This window comes from Siphateles boraxobius, unplaced genomic scaffold, assembly GCF_051911475.1.
Source record: "Siphateles boraxobius isolate OS27281-9 unplaced genomic scaffold, OSU_SipBor_1 65, whole genome shotgun sequence".
NCBI classification, from domain to species: domain Eukaryota; kingdom Metazoa; phylum Chordata; class Actinopteri; order Cypriniformes; family Leuciscidae; genus Siphateles; species Siphateles boraxobius.
In genome coordinates, this window is record NW_027509192.1 from 886,518 (window position 1) to 907,500 (window position 20,983).

At 36.7% G+C, this 20,983-nt stretch overlaps 3 protein-coding genes across 6 annotated transcripts in view; 2 read left to right on the top strand and 1 right to left on the bottom strand.

Moving 5' to 3' along the window:
- Positions 1 to 877: 877 nt before the first annotated feature.
- LOC143720539 (transmembrane protein 248) lies at positions 878 to 5,646 on the bottom strand. The gene is made up of 7 exons (XM_077210061.1): positions 5,503 to 5,646; positions 4,083 to 4,266; positions 3,763 to 3,997; positions 2,601 to 2,745; positions 2,373 to 2,523; positions 1,477 to 1,611; positions 878 to 1,320 (listed from the first exon to the last, which is right to left on the bottom strand). Exons 2-7 carry the CDS (start codon positions 4,239 to 4,241, stop codon positions 1,300 to 1,302), a joined length of 846 nt encoding a protein of 281 aa, XP_077066176.1. The 5' UTR covers positions 4,242 to 4,266; positions 5,503 to 5,646; the 3' UTR covers positions 878 to 1,299.
- A 325-nt stretch (positions 5,647 to 5,971) lies between these two features.
- Positions 5,972 to 17,043, top strand: thoc5 (THO complex 5). Of its 4 annotated transcripts, none has more exons than XM_077210062.1 (22): positions 5,988 to 6,110; positions 6,838 to 6,935; positions 7,029 to 7,085; positions 7,209 to 7,271; positions 7,899 to 8,042; positions 8,120 to 8,233; positions 8,382 to 8,479; positions 8,722 to 8,868; positions 8,958 to 9,072; positions 9,835 to 9,967; positions 10,049 to 10,126; positions 11,168 to 11,211; positions 11,302 to 11,401; positions 12,352 to 12,460; positions 12,546 to 12,647; positions 13,819 to 13,915; positions 14,144 to 14,255; positions 14,486 to 14,589; positions 14,714 to 14,801; positions 15,728 to 15,843; positions 15,928 to 16,121; positions 16,826 to 17,043. In XM_077210062.1, the coding sequence occupies exons 2-22, from the start codon at positions 6,840 to 6,842 to the stop codon at positions 16,887 to 16,889; spliced, it is 2,175 nt and encodes a 724-aa protein (XP_077066177.1). In that variant the 5' UTR covers positions 5,988 to 6,110; positions 6,838 to 6,839; the 3' UTR covers positions 16,890 to 17,043. The 4 variants fall into 4 exon arrangements, with proteins under 4 accessions (XP_077066181.1, XP_077066179.1, XP_077066177.1 ...); XM_077210063.1 differs by having other exon boundaries at positions 7,029 to 7,079; XM_077210064.1 differs by lacking the exon at positions 7,029 to 7,085 and having other exon boundaries at positions 5,981 to 6,110.
- A 2,052-nt stretch (positions 17,044 to 19,095) lies between these two features.
- The window catches only part of chid1 (chitinase domain containing 1), a 9,697-nt gene continuing 7,809 nt past the window's right edge, over positions 19,096 to 20,983 (top strand). The window contains exons 1-5 of the mRNA XM_077210067.1: positions 19,096 to 19,216; positions 19,505 to 19,629; positions 19,775 to 19,924; positions 20,721 to 20,853; positions 20,957 to 20,983. The exon at positions 20,957 to 20,983 is cut by the window's right edge and continues 18 nt beyond it. Coding sequence (XP_077066182.1) covers positions 19,522 to 19,629; positions 19,775 to 19,924; positions 20,721 to 20,853; positions 20,957 to 20,983 — 418 coding nt within the window. The 5' untranslated portion in view covers positions 19,096 to 19,216; positions 19,505 to 19,521. The remainder of the gene's footprint in view (positions 19,217 to 19,504; positions 19,630 to 19,774; positions 19,925 to 20,720; positions 20,854 to 20,956) is intronic.

A 20,983-nucleotide genomic window follows, 5' to 3' on the forward strand; every position in this document is an offset into this window, starting at 1 on the left:
ATATAATGATTTCAAAGCAGTGTATGCATTGCTTTTTAATGTGTTTTACGCATAAATTGGTAAGAAATCACACATGACTGTTTTTAGCACTAGACCGCAGAAAGGAAAAAAATAGTTGGGGTAGTGGCCCTGGCCCATACTTTTTAGCCAATAAGAAAACGTTCTCTTTCTTTCACATGTTTGGATTGGATAATGTGTCTATATGGGCGGGGTTTGGAGAATGCGCAGTTATAATTTTGTGATATATGATACCACTTATTAAATTTTTCGGGTTTTTTTGCCATTACAAAATAAAATGGATAACTATAAACTTTTAATATTATATTTAAAGGCAGAGTTTTTAACATTTAATATTCCTATGATCAGACTTATTGATTCATCTTTTACGTCTGGTTTTACAGACAAGGTTTAAGCTAGTCCCTGACTAAAATGCATGTTTGAGCAGTTTTAACTGAATGCAACTTGCACTGATATATTTTAAAATATGTCAAATGCCATTGTTTTGTCTTAAGATGTCCACCACCACAGTTATGTTTTTCCCCTCAAAGACTTGTTTATAAAAGCTACCTAAATGTCCCAGTAGTTGAACTAAGGCCTAGTCCTGGTTTAATCTAAACCCTGTCTGTGGAACCAGGCTGTAATGTCACATTTAGCTAAATTGTGATATAACCCCAGATGATGTTTTGCGGTCATGCATTGCTTTCTTTGTGAATTCAAGATCATTTCACCAATTTCTAGCTAATGAGTGGTTTTTGTGAAGTGTTGTCCACAACCGGTAAGTGCGTTTTGTGTGCAGTTTTTGTATCTGAATTAAAAGCACAGAACACTGAATAATGTTCAGACACCATTAAACAAGCAGAAAGGACACAGTGGAATATTTGAATACATTTTGTTTTAAGAAAAATTAACAAATGACGTATATATTTAATGCATTTAAATAAAATTAATATAATGTGACATCAAACGAAAGCTTCCAATAATCTAACTTCCTCTTGGAGTCTAGTTATATTATAATCATACGTCTCAGGTTATGTTCTTTGGATTGTGATTAACACTTGTATAATCATAACATAGTGTTGCAACGAAACATGAAATAAATTCACGTGTAGACCAATCTGTTCTGATGGCAATGCAAGCAACCTGCATAATTGGTTGAAATTTCTAAGTTGCACAAGACCAACATGTTGGCAATGGAAAATTGTTGAATATACCGAAACGCTCATTTCTTTCTGTAGCAAGTGTCTTCATGCGATACGACAGCCAGTTCAGTCTCAAATGTGGATGTTCTGCAGATGTTTCTCATGGGCTCAGCAGCGATGCCTATGAATAATTTAACATGTTTAAACACTTTTCAAACAAACTGTATAACATGTTAATTCATGCAATAAAAATCATGAAAAAATGCAAATACGAGAGAGTTTAATACTAAAGATTAGAGAGTTCTTTAGTAAACCAGAGCTCTACAGTAGGTACTACCTTTTGAAGATCACTCCCCTGGTAAGAACGTGACGAACGTGAAGAGAAACTTCCACAGAGACTCATGAGGATGCAGACAACCAGCAGTGCAACACTGACCAGCAACAGGTGATACCGGCACAAGGCTTTTTCATCCTAGGCAAACAATAAAGAAGTGCAGAGGTTAGCTAGATGCTGCTTATATGATGGTACACAATGATGCAGGTATTGAAGTGAAATAACATTGAACTAAATTAAGCTGAATAATGACACTATTGTCTTCTGTAGAGCTGCATTACAGTTGAAATACAATTTGTTTAATAACAGATTCATTTTACAACATTATTTTCCTGTTTAAAAGCTATAAAGTTTCCAAAAGGGTTTTTGGGTTGCACTTTATTTTACAGTACCTGTACTTACAGTGTACTTACCCAAGAAAGTGCTGGGTAATATAAGGTGACTACAGGGGTTAACGGTAGGTTCAGGGTGAGTAACTAGTTATTGTAATAACTATAATATGTACATGGGAAAAAGGACTTAAAGTGCTACCAGATTTATTTATTTTATGCAGCAATTCCAAAGAAAAACAATTTTTTGGTTCATTTTTAAAAGAATCACCTTTTGTTAGTGTGAATAACATTTGAATAATCTAAGGAACCTTCTTCCACTATAAAGAACCTTTTCTGGAACGGAAATATTCTATGGATGTTAAAGGTTCTTCATTAAACCATCAATGCCAATAAAGAAGCTTTATTTTTTAGAGTGTGTTGTATAAAGTGCAATATAAAAGTGACTTGACTTGATAATGGAATCTGCACACGTAGAGCTCCAACAGAAAGAATCCCCTGCCAATTATATGTTCATTAATTAAATATCTTTAGTTGATTTTGTCTGAGCGACTGCATTGTGTTTTCTACCTTAGTGAGCAGGACCGTCAGGTGTGGATCTGATTTGAACTCCAGACTAAAGCAGTGTGGGGAATTGAGCTTGTTTGATTCTACAGCAACCGTCCTGACAGGTGAAGCGCTCTTATCCACATTCTCCGCAACGGGGCATTCTGGAAGTGACCTGAAAGATCAGTAAATTAGCTTGCAGGATGTTTCTTCACAACAAGCATGGGCTGTTTATATGTAAAAGTTTCTCACGGAGTGTGAGGGAGAACGTGGGTCAGGGCAATGAAATGAAGACAGCTCAGCGGTCCACTGGTCTTCGTCCCAGCAGGAGTTTGATTGTTGGGAACATCAGTAGGGAGGAGCAGAGAAATGTTCACGGATGTCTTCCCTGCAGCCCCTGTGATGCGAAAGGTTATGTTGGCATTAGTAGAAAGCAATATATTTTAAAAAAAAAACTGTTATGCAATACATATCCATGTCTCCCCTCCATTAAATATGTCTTAATATATTATATTACAGTCACAACATTTCAAAAACAAAACATGAAAGTCTAATGCCGGCTTCACATGCTATCGGAATTATCGTAAAGATGAGTTTCCTAGTTTTAAAATGGACATGAAAGCCCTCTAAAGTTGTGTTTAGCGCTGGGAAGCGCAGGGATAATTCTGATACCCAAGTTTCAGCGTTGGTCGGGCCATAAACATTAAACATGGCGGATGGGAGAACGATTCCTGCTGTGACTGCTATTTTTTATTCCTTTTTCCACAACAGCAACATTACCTTGTCTTGTCATTAAAGTAGTGCATATTCATAATCAAGCGTATGTTTAATACACAGTGAAAATAGCCTGCATTTGACTGAAATTCTAGAATTGTCAGCAAGCTATGAATGTTTATATGGTTGTCAGTGAATGGGATGCTAAATATCATTTTGGCTTTAATAAGTTATTCCCAATAAATAGGCAAGAATAAAGCTGGTGTTGTCCATGATTCCTGTTCTTTCCGACAACAAAGCACTTGAATATGACATGCTCATAATCAGAAGTCTATATATATATATATATATATATATATATATACACTGTGTGTATGTATATATATATATATATATTTATATATATATACATACATATACACACATTTACAAAACTTTGTTATATGTGATTTATTGATTTGACAGCACTAATATATATGTATACAGTGTGTGTGTATATATATACACACACACACACATATATATATATATATATATATATATATATATATATATAAAATAAAAATGCCAAAAGCACATAACAAAATGTATAAAAATTACACGAAAATTTAAATTGAAAATATAAAAGAAATATATAAAAATATACAAATATTATATTATAATATTATGTGAATAATAGAAAAATCTCATACATGCACACCTTTGATGCCCAGCTGGCTGCCCAGCATTGTGGCACTAATGACAGTATCATCTGGGACGTCCCCTATAAACACCAGCGGCACCAGTAAGGAAACATGAGAAGTGCTCATGGAAATATTGGTCCTATCTGCATGTTCCACCATTCGAGGAGAGTCTTCCTCCAGCGGTGCGTTTGTGTCGTTCACATGTGTGCAGAACTGAAACCCAGCAATAGAACCCAGAACCACGTTCCAGTCCTAGAAAACAAGCGTATGAGTTATATCAGTAAAGAAGAACCCAACTGCACAACCCAAACGTTACAGCAGTGATCGTCATACTCACTACGCTTATGTCAGGGTTCTTGATGTCGTGATTCTGAGAGTAAAGTCCAGTGCAGACGAAAGTTATGGAGATGATCAGCAGACTGAGGAAGAACACAACCACAGGAGGGTGACGAGAGACCTGATCTCTCAGGTTAGACACAGGCCTCCACTGACCCATAATGCACCAGGAGTGAAGACACCACCTGTGAGGTTTAAACCATGCAAAATATTTAATGCCTGTATTCAGAATGGAATGCTAGCTTACTACTTACTTGTCTTTTCCCACTATTTCCTTTAAAAAAACAACAACAATAGGTATAATTTCATTTTACAGAGCCTCTGGTTTTTAAAAAGCAGTAAGAATACATTAAAAGTATTAAATAAAACCATTAGATGAAAACTAAATGAAAATTAGTAATGTTGCTTTGGCAATTGACTGAAATAAGCTTAAGTCGAAGCACTAAAATTACTAACGGGAAATAAATAAAAACTAAAACTGAAAAAGAAATTAATTAAACTCAAATAGTAGGCCTAATATATATTTTTAATGTCAAATTATTCATTGTAATTACTTCCAGCTTATTAGTGTTGGGTAAGTTACTCTAAAAAAAAGTAATTAATTACTAGCTACAAGTAATCAACAGTATCACTACTAGTATCAACAGTGTAATTAGATTACTGTACTAATTACACTTCCAGTAATTAGTATTGTATTGGTAATTTAAAAAAGTATTGGATTACTTATTAGTAATATCAACCTCAACAAGTTGAATAATTCAAGGATTGACATGAAATTGCTCTTTGAATTATTTCAAAGAAACAATATACAATTGCATTTATTATTCTTGAACTGACCAAAGTGCCACATTAAAAACATGACATTATATTTTGATGTTGAATCCACTATTGTTTTATGTAAAAATTTTTGTAGTTTATACAGTATTTAATGCAATTACATCAAGTTACTGTAATTAAATTTCAGAAAAAGTTAGTAATCCCTTAATTTCCTTTTTCAAGGGACAAGTAATTAAATAAATGACAGTAATTACATTAGTAATTCATTACACCAATACTGTTTGTTACACAGTAAATGTAAGGTCAAGAAAACTGCTTTGCATTATTAGATACAGTCCCATTCAGTGTGCTCTAGTTGTATACTAAACATTGTAGCATGTAGTGTGTAAAATGTAGTATGCATCTGAGTTCAAATACTTATCTGGGTGCTTCATGTTTGTACATTGAAAATGCTAATACCGTACTTAATGCGGCAAACACAATAACATCATTATTATAATAATAGTATGTTAGTAACGTTATGTTATTGATAACATAGCCCACTTCTAAACTGCATAAAGTAGGCTATAAACACTATATTTGACACATGAACTAAATTGTATAATCATAATTTGATCATATTATAAAGTTTACCGACCACGTACCTTTAATTGCGTTCATTTAATTAGCGCGTAGGGACGTTGAACGTTGACCAGGTTAGTAATGTAAATATTGATTGATAGCAACGCAAGCAACTTCCTCACAGGTGGGTTTCCTTCAAGACAGCTTTAATTCCAAATTAAAAGTCTAGTGGCGAAGAAGCAGAAATTACAACTCTTACATGTTAGATGTGATCTAAATAAAGATAACACTGTGTTTTGTGCTACATAGTTTAAATAATGTAGTTCAAAGTAAACAAAATAGTATTAAAGGCATTAAGTGTTTGTTATGTAATATAATCAATATGGGAAAAGAAAAAAACACCAGTCAGCATTAATACAATAATTAATTAAATGTAAATCGGCCGTTTAAATTAAATGTGAAATGTTTTCTGTCATTCATTTGATGAGGAATAGATATTATTCGCTCGGACCTTTTTGTCTTGTACAGAGATCTTTTATTATGTAATGTAGCAGCGGAAGTGCTGTCCGTGTTTTCCTCCTGCATTCAGCCCTGTCTATGATCCAGCCTGCGCATTCTTGCTGTTTGAATTAAACAATTCAATAATTAAATAAATTTGTACGTACTTAAATTGGATAAAAGCAGTTGAAAGGTGAGTTTTTATGCTTCCAGATTTATCGGTGAGTCTAATTTAAATACAACATGATACATTTCGAGCGTTTTAATTGATCTGCTGTTAGTGTTACTTCATCAAGAAGCTAACCCGATAGCATAGTTTACTGAACTAGCTATGAATATATGATATAATTTTCTAAACTAATACATAATAAATAAACGTACGATACATATAACGTATGTGATATTTAAAAGACATTTGACGTCTTACTCAAAGCAGATGAGTTATTTTAGTATTATTTATATACATTATGTTTAATTTATTAGTTAAAGTTTTACTAATTTTGCTACGTCATTGTAATTTTTATTATTTTTAGTTTTTAAATGGTTCTATTTAGCTTTAAATAATTTTTATTGATGTTTTAGTTTAATGTTTGTTTATTTTCATTTCAGCTTTATTTCAGTTGCTGAAAACTATTTAATGGTTTTAGCTAACAATAACAACACTGAAGTAGATTAAATATAAATAACAATTACTTAAAATAGTTTGTGTGAAAATAATAAGTGATTTAGAAATTAACTCTTAATTTCCCCTTCATAATCTTTTGAAATGTTTGAAATTTATTATGAAATATTGTAGTAGTAATATCTGAAAGCTTATTTTATTCCAGGAGATTTTATTATTTTTTCACAAATTATTATTATTTTTTAAATCATTGCTTGTGATTTGATTTATGCTCATTCAGATCTCTTTCATTTTTCAGTCATGTCCTCAGACGCTGTGAAGAAGAGGAAGCCGAAGGTCATCCGAAGTGAAGGAGGAACTCCAGAAGCCAAGCGCGGTCGAGGAGAGAGTGATCAGGTGAGCGGCTGTGAAATGCATTCGAGATGATTTCAACAGAGCAGTCCACTAACCCTCTACTCATTCTTTTTCTCTAATAACTCTCATGTACAGCTGAGTGCAGTCAGTTCACATGTCAAGTTCAGGAAGGTCAGGTTGAGGCAGGTGAAGGTACAATCCAGCATGTTCCATTCATTTAGGCTTCAGATATGTTTATTTCATGAGTTCATGTGTTCAGATGAGCTCCAGTGAGCAGATATGTTGATGTGAGACTCATGTGGCGTGTGTATGTAGGTCAAGATTCCTGCCGGACCTCATCTTATTGGACAGAGGAAGCTGTTTACAGCAAAGAATCAGGTTCCTATGAGATCTGTCTCTCCCTCCCCCTCTTCTTTCTCTCGGACAGCTGCAGGGTCCAAAATGAACGCGTATTAGGTCAATGAATATTGTAATTTGGTCATTTTATTTTACAAATGGCAAAGAATAAAGTAGGAGATGATAATTATATTCTGTATAAATAACAAACAGAATTAATGTTATAATCCACTGACGCAGAAATCTGATGTTTACCCACCGAACTAAAACTGATTCATATATTTTATGTTTTATTATTATCAGCAATGATACTTTTATTATTATACACATTTTAAATGTATAAAATTTGATATAATAATAATAATGTTTGGTATTTTAATGTTATACATTCAAATATTCAGTTACTGTGCTCGACCATGAATCGAATATTCTAGAGAACTGCAATAATTACTGGCAATGAAACTTTCTTAATTGACCCGGAACCATCATGTAAGTTTGGATCCCGCTCAGCTGTCGACACCTTTTCTGTTTCACTTTCGGGTGAGGAGGGTCATATCTCACGGTTTTATAGTTTCATTGTTGGCTCACAGATCATGTTCAGCTGGTAGGCAGGGCTATGTGTGTGTGTTCTCTGGTCACTCTGTGTGTGTGTGTGTGTGTGTCCCTCAGGAGGTCCGTGTGTATAATGAGGAGGTGGAGCTGGAGGGCAGAGACCCGCAGAAGGACTACATGCTGTATAAGGACACGTGTGCCGCTCTGGCCAAACTCATGGCGGAAATCCAGGAGCTGAAAGCCGGCGGCGTGAAAGACGGAGTGAGTTTCATTCACAGTGTCTAAAATCAGACAATAGCATTAAATGGGACTGACCTTTTGCTTTATGCGTCCTACAGAGTGTAGAGATCGAGGAGAGACGCAGACAGAGCAGTGTTCATTTCATTACCCTGAAGAAACTCAACCGCCTAGCACACATGCGACTGAAGAAAGGCCGTGACCAGACACATGAGGTGAACACAGTTAACACTAACAGCACTGATCTGATTTAGCATATTCTCACTCACATGCTTGCTTTATTCTAGTTTTAGTCCAGTTTTTTATGTTTATCATGCTTGATAAATGATTGTTTCAGCCAACAGTGTTTCTCTCTGTCCGCAGGCGAAGCAGCGAGTGGATGTTCTTCACCTGCAGCTGCAGAATCTGCTCTATGAGGTCATGCACCTGCAGAAAGAGATCGGAAAATGTCTTGAGTTCAAGTGAGTGCCAGAGAGGGAATATCAGGGAATTTTAAAATGTATTTCCAGGCCCGAAAATCTCATGAAAAAAAAAATTCTAGAGTGAATAAACAATTTTCTAGGGCTGGAACAACACATTGACGCACTGTTTATGTTCATCCCTAATCCCCTGTCATGTTTCGCACAAAACAAAACTCCAGAGCAGATGCTAACGGCTAGTATGGCACCTGTGTGAAGCAGATGTTAACGTCTCTGTGTCCCAGGTCTCAGCATGAGGAGATTGAGCTGGTGAGTGAGGAGGAGTTCTTCCAGGAGGCTCCGGCTGAGATCTCACGCCCTCACGTCACACGCGACGATCAGCACCAGCTCACGCTCGCACGCCTGGACTGGGAACTAGAGCAGAGGAAGAGGTAACACACATCAGCGACCCTCCATAGCCCTCAAATACCTCTAAATCTTCAACAACATCATTAAACATCCGTGGCGGTCCATAATGCAGGTTGGCGGAGCAGTATAAGACGTCTCTGACCAGTAAGGAGAAGATTCAGAAAGCCATTGAGCAGAAGAGAGAATATCTGAGCAGCCTACAACCTGGACTGCAGAACATCTTGCAGGTGAAACCTTAGACATATATAATATATATTTAGAGGGGCTTTCGCACCGGGTAGTTTTAGGAACTAGCCACCAGGGTGGTTCCCTGAGAACTAATGGTTCCCCTAGGAAAATTTTCCTGTTTGCATTCGCACCGCCAGTATGACCTCTGAAGTGAAGTTGTTGTTGCGACCTTTATTTTGACAAAGCCTAAACACAGTGCTCACATTCTCCTTGTTCATTGGTTTACGATCTGTCTAATACTTTATTAGATAGAACTGTTATACATAGAAAGACAGTATATGAAAAAGTATTAGCATATGCCGTGTGGTCGATGTCCAGTGTCGCTGAGCAGAAATACATAATCATGTTTCTCTTGGCCTCCTCAAAGTTGCGTTAGATTTTTTCCTCAGTGTAAAGGTTAAGAGGCCCATCTATCACTGTTTTCCATGTGCGTAGAGTTAATTTCTGGAGTAAATACACAGGCTATAATCTGTGTTTACACAGCTTTTTTTTTAAATGTCAGGTTGCGTGTTTAGCGTGCGTTCGGCCAATCAGCGAACACTAACGTCACGGATAGTTCCTTTAGTGCTGGTTTAGACCCGACTCTGAAGTAAGAGCTAAATTAGTTCCTCCAAAATCGCCAAAATTCAGGTACTTCCGCCAATAGTTCTGGTAACTATGAAAAAGTCCCTCTGGTCCGAAAGCCTCTATTGTCACATTGCATCTTGTTCTGTTTCACTTAGACAGGAAGAGGTTGACGGATCTCTCGCTCTCTCTCACAGGCGTCTGTCCCAGTGCAGGAGTATCTGAAGATGCCGTTCGAGCACATGCAGAAGCAGGCCGAGGTTGCCCGTCACCTGCCGCCGCCTCTGTATGTGCTGTTGGTCCAGGTCGATGCGTACGGACAGGCCTGCGGTAAGATCCTCAGGGGCGCCTACAAAACCGTGTGTTTCTGATGAATCCTAGCTCATGAGATCATGCAACTGTGTGTTTCAGACAAACAACTGTCTGTGAGCATCAGTGGAGACGTGGATGAGGCCAAAGCTCTGTCCAGACCCCCGGAGGACTCGCAAGGTACCCGTTGTAATGGTCACTTAGTGCGTTTACGGTAATTTGAGGTACAATGAGAACTGCGCATGTGTGTAGAGAGTGTCTGTAATAGAGAGCCTAAGTCTAGAGAGCCCCTCCGCTTCCGGGTCTGAACTGTGTCCTGAATTACACATATGATGTTTGTCAATTTAAAAGATAATTATGAAAGTCAAGAAAGTCACAGTTTCTCATAAAACAGAAGAGTAACATTTAGTTTTATGTGAAAATCGCTCCATGAACTACATCTCTCGTCTCACACTATGTACGTCACCAAGCTCGTGTGTGTGCAGTCTGGTACAAAACACACAGATATGACGGTGTAAAGTTACGTTTATAACGTTAGACTATAGAAAAAATGACAGACGTTAGCTTCAGTAAAGTTAGCTTCATTCATTGAGAAAAAAGGTATGGCGTCACATGCATGCCTTTTGGGTTTGTAGTCTTTGTAATTACGTATTTACACAGTCTTATACCTCAACAGTTTTACATCCAACTGCGACTTACTTGACTTTAAAATGTATCTTGTACATGTATTAATGTAAATTGACAAACATCATATGTGTAATTTAGGGCACAATTCAAACGGGATCCAAATATTTGTTGTCTCTCGCCATTGACTACCATACAATATTTTTCCTAAATAAGGTCCCCTGGTGGTCCACTGGAAGGGGAGGGGCTTAAGCTCTCTATAGATGTAAAAGGTGAGGATTAGAGATAACCACTCTATTGACTTTTGTACTCTTTCTTTTATTTCCCTTTCTATTTGTGACCAGAGTTGAATGTTTATTTTGTCTGCTTTTTCCTCACTCAATCCCCATGTATGCAGATTAGTGTGACGTTTAAGTAATTGTATTAAACCAGGGGAAGATACTCCATCTTTCGTCTCTCGTGGATCTTTTCCTCCAACACCACATTGTTTTTCTCTCTGGGCAACAACATCTCAACTTTGCGTTACACTGTGCGTCTTTGATTTGTGTGTGTGATGATTCGTGCAGTATTATATTTCATGTCCTGTTTCTGTGTCAGATGACGAAAGTGATTCGGACGCAGAGGAGGAGCAACAGAACACGGTCAGAATCTGGATTTATTCTCTCCGGTTTATTATCTTGTAATTTGTGTTTGTGTGCTTATGTTGTCACTTCCTGTCTCTCTCTGTTCAGAAGCGCCGGCGGGCGACTGTAGGAGCTCAACTGGATGACAAGCGTAAAGAGATGCTGAGACGTCACCCTCTCTCGCTCTGCATGGACCTCAAGTGTAAAGGTGCATGAGACTGACCCACAGTTCAGTTAAACTATTAAACCATATTAAATAACTGATTGAATTAATTTGCATCATCATTCTCAGTAGTGTTCTTGGAATCAACGTGTTTATCGTTGTTTTTCATTCTTTAAGGCATATAATATATGTATGTGTATATATATATATATATATATTAGCAGCGTTAAAAAATGTGGGGTCAGAAAGATCTTTTAATGTTTTTGAAAGAATTCTCTTATGCTTACCAAGACTGCATTTATTTAATGAAAAATACAGTGAAAACAGTAATATTATGAAATATTATTACTATTTAAAAATAACTGTTTTCTATTTGAATATATGTTAAAATGTAATTTATTCCTGTGATCAAAGCTGAATTTTCAGCATCATTACTCCAGTCTTCAGAGTCACATGATCCTTCAGAAATCACTCTAATATGATGATTTGCTGCTGGAGAAACATTTCTGATTATTATCAATGTTGACAACAGTTGTGCTGCTTCATATTTTTGTGGAAACTGATACATTTTTCTTTTCAGAATGCTTTAATGAATAGAAAGATAAAAATAAAATTTTATTTAAAATGGAAATCTTTTGTAACATTATAAACCTTGTTATTGGCACTTTTGGTCAATTTAATGCATACTTGCTGAATAAAAGTATTAATTCCTTTATAAAAAATAAAAAAAACTTACTGGTCCCAAACTTTGGAATGGTCATGTATATTATATATATTTATTTGCTGTCACCTTAATTGAAATAGTTTGTTATATTTTAAATCATATTCTGATTTTCTGTACCAGATATACAGCTGTGTTTGGTTTTTAATATTTTTATATTATTAAATGCATTGTCCCCATAGTTTTATCTACTTTTAGTTATAATTATATTGTTAGTCATTTTTAACAGTACATGTTGTGTTATTTCTCTCTCTCTCTATCTCTATCTCTCTAGACGGCAGTGTCCTGCATCTGTTTTTCTATTATCTCATGAATCTCAACATTCTGACTGTGAAGACCAAAGTTTCCACCTCTGCGGATCTGTGTGGGGCCGTCAGCGCCGGGTCCGTACAACTGCACCAAAATGTAAACAGTCAGATGCTTTCTGTAGTTGTTTGTTTTCTAACAGTGGTTACGTGTCTGTCACAGGGAGCTTCTGAACCCGGAGAGTTTGCTGAACTGTCTTTATGCGTCTGATCACGGCGAAGAGACGCCCAACCCTTCCAACCGCTACCAGTTTGATAAAGTCGGGTAAGACAGAGTGAATGCAAAGTTTCTTTGGGAAACTCAAACATTTTGTGAGAGAACACAAAAGCATTGAAATTAAATTTTTCCTCCCATCTCATATTTTTTTCCATCACCATGTCCCTTCATCTACTGTAGAATAGTTATGGTGACATAATCAAATTAATTTAAATGAATGATATTAAGAAAAGTTTTATTTAGAAATGTCATAAATGGACAAAAAGAAAAGAATTTTTCTGGAAAAATTCTAGATTATTTATTATATATAATACTGAAAGAGCTTATATGATTGCTTGATTTTTTTTACTATATTTGTTTTAGGAATAATTTATATATATATATCATTTTATATATAATAAATAATTTAAAAAAATATTTTTTTTTACATAAGTTTTATTGTTATTATAATTATTTAAATTAAGGGTGTGTTCACACTTGTAGTTTGGTTCGTTTGGTCCGGACCAAAAAAAACATGTAGTCCTTGTCTGCTTAGCGTTCACACTGGCATTTTAACACTGAACCTAAAGGCATAGGGATGTTCACAACCTGATTGGTCGGCTTTGATGACGTATATTTCGCCGTGGAACTTACCGAATATCCAAAACAATGCTGTGTTCTCGGCTAAATAAATAAATCGTTGTATGTGCGCTGCTACATATGATGGTATTTTGACCCGCCGAGAACTCGCAAAGAGCTTATAAAATGTGTAAATGAGTCAAAGAGAATCCTTCCGTCACACAAACCCAGATCTGCTGTGAGGAGACGCGGTTCTGACGCCTGTACTGAACTGTGATGGGAAACATCGTGACTATAATGAGAAAACACAGGTGTCCAGGTATCCATTCTGTTCTTTTTACTGTTGCATCTTGTAAAATCACATCCTGTATTTGGTCTGTGTTGTGTTCATATTTCATTCGAACCGCACCAGAGTTCGTTTAGAAGTGGAGTGGGACTCGTCTTTTCAGCGTCTCGGTCCGTGTGTTTGTTGAGCACCAGGGTTCAGATGGCAGCGTTCACACTTATTCAAATGAACCGCACTAACAAAGCAATCACACCAGGGTTAGTTTTAATCCAAAAAACATGCAAAGTATGAACACACCCTTTTACTACTCCCAGTTTGCCATTAAAATAGGTTTGCTTCTGATATGGCATTAAATGAAATTGACTTTCTGTGCAGAATCACTACGTTTTCGGATTATGTATCAGATCTCGGACATCCATACGTTTGGGTGCAGAAACTGGGCGGCCTGCAGTTCTCGTTAGATGGTGCACAGGTGTGTGTTTGTGGCTTTACATATTTTTTAAAGATATTTTTACTTTACACATTTTACATTAAATTTTTCTTTGGTGTTCTTGTTAAACCATTTTTATGTTGTGTTAGTAAACGAGTCTTGAATGCACATGTCTGTGACCATATCGATATTGTCTAATATGAGTGTTTTTAAAATGATTGACATCAGCGTAAAGTGGATATTGTAATGTAATAAAAGTGTGTGTTTCAGTCGGGGCTGAGAGGAAGTGCTCTGAGTGCCAGTCACATGGAGAGGACCATAAAACTGCTACGAGGAAGACTACAGGCTCGACTGTCCTTACACAAACAGTTCAGCTCACTGGGTATGAGACCGCTAGATTCTCACTGTATTATTGGTCTTGTGTTGCGATGCGTTTAGTTTACTGGATGTTGTTTGTTTAGAAATAGGAATATCACCTAGATAAAATCAGAATTTTTTTTTGTCAATTAAAATAGAAGAATATACATAAAGTCAGTAAATCTGATAGTTGAACCATGCATTTGATCCGTTTAGTATGTTAAATTTGAATGCAATGTGTTTGTGTTGTCCCAGAGCACAGCATCATCCCAGTCTCCAGCGAATGCCAGCATCTGTTTCCTGCTAAAGTGATTTCTGGTCTCACACGCTGGACCATGATGAGCCACCAGGAATTCACTGTATGTTTCTCCCTAAGTGGAAACGCGTCAGGATGTTTAGCATCTCACATTGACAGCATGAGCGAGCTTAGTGCAAATTTGGTGATGTTCAGTGACTCAATGCGCTTTTGTTCTTGTTCAACAGGAGCTGGGCTTCGTACAGCACGTGTTGAAGGCCGGTCTGGTGCATGAGACGGATCTGTTCTTCATGGCAGTTGTGGAGAGAGGAACAGGTGGGACTTGTCAGACTTTTTACTATTGACATGTCCGGTGTGCATTGCAGATAATTCTGACCAGAAATCACATACTTAGACAGGAAGAGACTGTCTGACGGACATGTTAACTAGGCAAACGCAGTTTTTATGTGACTTTTAGGGTGGCAGGTAAATATGAATTCCGTTATATCTCATTTACTTGCTACTAAGTATCTCAACCCAAAGTTTTGAACATCTTTCAGAGCTGTTGTGCCATTATTAACTTAAATATATTACAAATATTTTTTTGTTAATTGAAATAAATCTGAAATAAAATTATTAGATCGAAAAACTTAAATAAAAGGAGAAATTCTGCATTGCAGGGTTATTTATTATCATTAACTAAAACCAAAACCATAAAAAAAAACATTTTTATTACTTAAAAAATAAACATTAACTTATATAAAATTTAATTTTTGCTACATTTCTCATAAGTACTAAAAACTTAAATTTATTAATAAAAAAAACTTTCTAGACGTTAAAAAAGAACTAAGAAAAATGACAAACTTTAAGTAAATTTATTTAATTGAATTTAATCTAATTCAAAATATTAACTTAAAATATAATAGGTTATCAATGATACCAAACACTTTTCCTTTGTTGCAAATAAATGAAATATAATAACTTACAATACTACAAACTTATTTTAAGTATTAAAATTACTCAAACTGAAAAAATCAATTAAAGCTAAAGAGACATTTGAAAAAAAGAATTTTTATAAAAATGGCAAACGCACTAACAAAATGACTAAAATGAAACCTAAATAAATTAAAATAAGCTTATTCAAACTATTTGTAAAACTATAAAAGTGCATATTACTTAAATAACTGTTTCAGAGATTTAATATCATGAATATCACAAAGTCCATGTTATTGAACTCCTATGCTTGTCTGGTTGTCGATCAGCACGTGTGTCGGCCGCTGTGGTGTTGAACCCCCGTTACCCTGATGTGGCGCCCCTCTTCTCGCTCTCTCTGCTCTGGAAGGGAGAACGCAGCGGCCGCTCTGACGATAACCTGCGGGTAAGAGCTTATTGTACACATGTTCAGATATTCAAGGAGAAACGGCTCAAACTAATTTCTAATTGATTTTGTTGTCGTGTGCAGGCGGTCGAGAGTGAGGTGAACGTGTTCCGGTCCGAGTTGCAGGGGCCGCGCCCGGGCCTCCAGCTCCTGACCAATCAGATCCAGCGCCTGTGTGTGTGTCTGGATGTGTATCTGGAGACGGAGAGTCAAGTGTGTGACGGCTCAGAGGGACCTAAAGAGTTTCCTCGAGAGAAGATGTGCTTGCGCACTGCCAGGTAATACTCTAGGCCTACTGTAAATGCACTTCTCCTTTGTATTTACAAAATGAGGAATGAGACCATGTTTTGGAAAGTCAGTCGCAACCTATTTTATTTCCATAATGTGAAATTTTTGAGGGTCTAATAACTTGCATTATTGCAAAAACTTGCTTTTTTATATATATTACAAAGCATTTTTTTCCCATTCGTATAACATACACTGATGAATTGTGCACATTAACACCAGCAATAGCTGTTTCCATCCTATTTCTATTTTTGGGATATTTTTGGGAATTATTGCGTTCCCAGAACGCAAGAGAACATGACAGCATTTATTGCGTTTCATTTGCACGCTCTGAGGCGCAAGTAATTTATGATGTACGAAAAAAAGAGTAGCTTCCCCGATTGCAGCAGCTTCCATTTTTATTACAGATATTTTGCTCCAGTTTCCAAGGAAGTGATGATTTTGTACTCTTGAACACATGGGATGGAAACTGTGCTTTATTCGCAAATGATTTTTGCGATATTCCATCATTGCCCACAAATTAAATTCAAATCTTTGAATGGAAACAGCTTATGTGATGTTATTTAGAAAAAAATTCTAAATTCATTCATGATAACTTGGAGTTGTTTAACCTTGAATATTTCTTTAATATAGTGAAGCATTCCTAATCCTTCTGCTGGATAAAAACTTGAGCTCGTGTGAAATCTGTTTCTCTCAGGGGTCCGAGTCGTCTGAAGCCCTTCAAGTACAATCATCCGCAGGGCTTCTTCAGTCACCGCTGAATCCGGATCTCAGGACGAGCGAGACTGTTTTAGTGCTGTTAGGAGAGGCTGAAACCCTCTCTACGTCTCTGTCCTCTACCTTTTACCTCTTCATATGTGTTTCTCGTTTTGCTCATATAATGTGAATTAGAAAATAAAACACTGATTTTCATAAGAACGTCTTTGTGTTTTCTTGGCTCTTTGATCATTACACCAAATATACCAACACACAATAACAACAAAATACAGATAAACAAACCAAAAGTGCTACAGTTATGTATAACAATATATATATATTTAGTGATATATGATATATATCACTAAAATATGTTTATATATCACTATATATACATAAATATATATATATAAATATATAGACTTCAGAATAAGAGTCTCTAATACATTTTTAAAAGTGATTTTTTTTGGGGGGATGGTACTATGAAAAGTAGAATGCATGTATAATATATGTAAAACAATTAAAAAATAAAAATTAGATAATATACAGAGATATATATATAATTTTTTATTTTGCTTTTTTAAAATTATTTTACATATATTACAGGTCCTTCTCAAAAAATTAGCATATTGTGATAAAGTTCATTATTTTCCATAATGTAATGATAAAAATTAAACTTTCATATATTTTAGATTCATTGCACACCAACTGAAATATTTCAGGTCTTTTATTGTTTTAATACTGATGATTTTGGCATACAGCTCATGAAAACCCAAAATTCCTGTCTCAAAAAATTAGCATATCATGAAAAGGGTCTCTAAACGAGCTATTAACCTAATCATCTGAATCAACTAATTAACTCTAAACACCTCCAAAAGATTCCTGAGGCTTTTAAAAACTCCCAGCCTGTTTCATTACTCAAAACCGCAATCATGGGTAAGACTGCCGACCTGACTGCTGTCCAGAAGGCCATCATTGACACCCTCAAGAGGGTAAGAGACACAGAAAGAAATTTCTGAACAAATAGGCTGTTCCCAGAGTGCTGTATCAAGGCACCTCAGTGGGAAGTCTGTGGGAAGGAAAAAGTGTGGCAAAAAACGCTGCACAACGAGAAGAGGTGACCGGACCCTGAGGAAGATTGTGGAGAAGGACCGATTCCAGACCTTGGGGGACCTGTGGAAGCAGTGGACTGAGTCAGGAGTAGAAACATCCAGAGCCACCGTGCACAGGTGTGTGCAGGAAATGGGCTACAGGTGCCGCATTCCCCAGGTCAAGCCACTTTTGAACCAGAAACAGCGGCAGAAGCGCCTGACCTGGGCTACAGAGAAGCAGCACTGGACTGTTGCTCAGTTTTGCATGTCATTCGGAAATCAAGGTGCCAGAGTCTGGAGGAAGACTGGGGAGAAGGAAATGCCAAAATGCCTGAAGTCCAGTGTCAAGCACCCACAGTCAGTGATGGTCTGAGGTGCCATGTCAGCTGCTGGTGTTAGTGCACTGTGTTTTATCAAGGGCAGGGTCAATGCAGCTAGCTATCAGGAGATTTTGGAGCACTTCATGCTTCCATCTGCTGAAAAGCTTTATGGAGATGAAGATTTATTTTTTCAGCACGACCTGGCACCTGCTCACAGTGCCAAAACCACTGGTAAATGGTTTACTGACCATGGTATTACTGTGCTCAATTGGCCTGCCAACTCTCCTGACCTGAACCCCATAGAGAATCTGTTGGATATTGAGAAGAGAAAGTTGAGAGACGCAAGACCCAACACTCTGGATGAGCTTAAGGCCGCTATCGAAGCATCCTGGGCCTCCATAACACCTCAGCAGTGCCACAGGCTGATTGCCTCCATCCCACGCCGCATTGCAGCAGTCATTTCTGCAAAAGGATTCCCGACCAAGTATTGACTCTTGAGTGCATAACTGAACATAATTATTTGAAGGTTGACTTTTTTTTTTTTGTATTAAAAACACTTCTTTTATTGGTCGGATGAAATATGCTAATTTTTTGAGATAGGAATTTTGGGTTTTCATGAGCTGTATGCCAAAATCATCAGTATTAAAACAATAAAAGACCTGAAATATTTCAGTTGGTGTGCAATGAATCTAAAATATATGAAAGTTTAATTTTTATCATTACATTATGGAAAATAATGCACTTTATCACAATATGCTAATTTTTTGAGAAGGACCTGTATATATGACCTAAAAAAGTTAGTTTTTTGCACTTATTCGTTTGAAAATAATTTATTAGAGACTCTTAATTTGAAATCCGCCGAGGTTCCGCTGTCACGTGACAAATGCACACAGTCTGTCAAACCTGCATGTCCACATCATCTCTGATGAAGATCATGAGCATTTATGTCGCAGATTAATCACTTATATTAAACACATATCGGTGAGTGATTGGATTTACTGGATTTAGTATATGGAATCGACAGATTAGTATTTAGACCCTCTCGTGTTTCAAACGCTACACAGGTGCATTTAATGCTGCCTTTGAATCACATTGTGACGTACCAGAAACACCCATTAAAAATTTTCTAATTGATAATGTAGAAGTGGTACCATAGTACATTGTTAATATCACATGGTAATAGCATAGTACTTCTACTTAAGAGTCTACCATCATTATAGCATTCTCAGTGTATATACAGCATTATAATCTATATATGTTGTTCCTCAGACAGCAGAGGCGCTGAAATGAGAGTAGATTTGAGTTTTCTTCACTTCTGTTTGCTGCTTCCTGTTGTCAGAGGCACATTATCAAAGACAGATGCCAAAAAAGCCAGTAAGATTCAGGAGGTGGAGGTAAGACAGTCCTGTTTGCAGATGATACCACTTTTACACAACTTTATGAATAAGTCTGTCTGATCTGTGTAAGTGTTTTCTGTGGGATGCATATATATTCAAATATGATAATACTTCTATATTGTTATTAATTGTGTATCCACAGACATCAGTGGCGGATCGCCCGGCGCAGGATCGGGGTCTTCTGGTGACGGACCCTCAGTGGAGGGACATCGTGAGAGAGGAGAAGAGGTTTTGTTCTCAGTGTGTGTCTACACGACACTTTAAAGGCAGTGTGCTGGGATACATCACACCTGTAAGTCTATCTATCTATCTATCTATCTATCTATCTATCTATCTATCTATCTATCTATCTATCTATCTATCTTTTTATCATCTGTCTGTCTATCTCTATTTATTTATCTATCGATCTATCTGTCTGTCTGTCCATCTATCTATTTATTTATCTGTCTGTCTGTCTCTAATCTATATATCTATATTTTTATCTATCAATCTGTCTGTCTGTCTGTACATCTATCTATTCGTCTGTCTGTTTCTATCTATCTATCTATCTATCTATCTATCTATCTATCTATCCTTCTGTCTGTCTGTCTGTCTGTCTCATATCTATATATCTATCTATCTGTCTATCTATTTGTCTGTCTGTCTCTATATATCCATCCGTCTGTCTGATTCTATCTATCTGTCTATCCATCCGTTAGGTCTGTTTCTATCTATCCATCTATCTATCTATCTGTCTGTCTGTCTCTATATATCTATATATTTATCTATGGATCTGTCTGTACATGTATCTGTCTGTCTGTCTCTATCTCTCCATCTATCTATCTATCCATCCGTCTGTCTGTTTCTATCTGTCTCTATATATCTATATATTTATCTATGGATCTGTCTGTACATGTATCTGTCTGTCTGTCTCTATCTATCAATCTATCTATCTATCCATCCGTCTGTCTGTTTCTATCTGTCTCTATATATCTATATATTTTTCTATGGATCTGTCTGTCCATCTATCTGTCTATCCGTCTGTCTGTCTCTATCTATCTATCTGTCTGTTTGTCTATTCACATCCATCTCTCCATCTGATTTCTCAGTGGAACTCTCATGGATATGACATTGCTAAGTTGTTTGGCCCGAAGCTGTCGTCCGTGTCTCCAGTGTGGCTTCAGCTGAGGCGCAGAGGACCAGAGAGCTTCCACATCACCGGTCTTCATGACCACGACCCTGGTCTGAGCATTACTGTGTCTTCAGATGACTAGCAATGATACTTTATGGAGGAAATGGACAAATGATTTTGTCAGAAAATATAGTTCTGCTTGTCTTTCCACAGGTTGGGTCAAAGCCGTGAGGAAGGCCA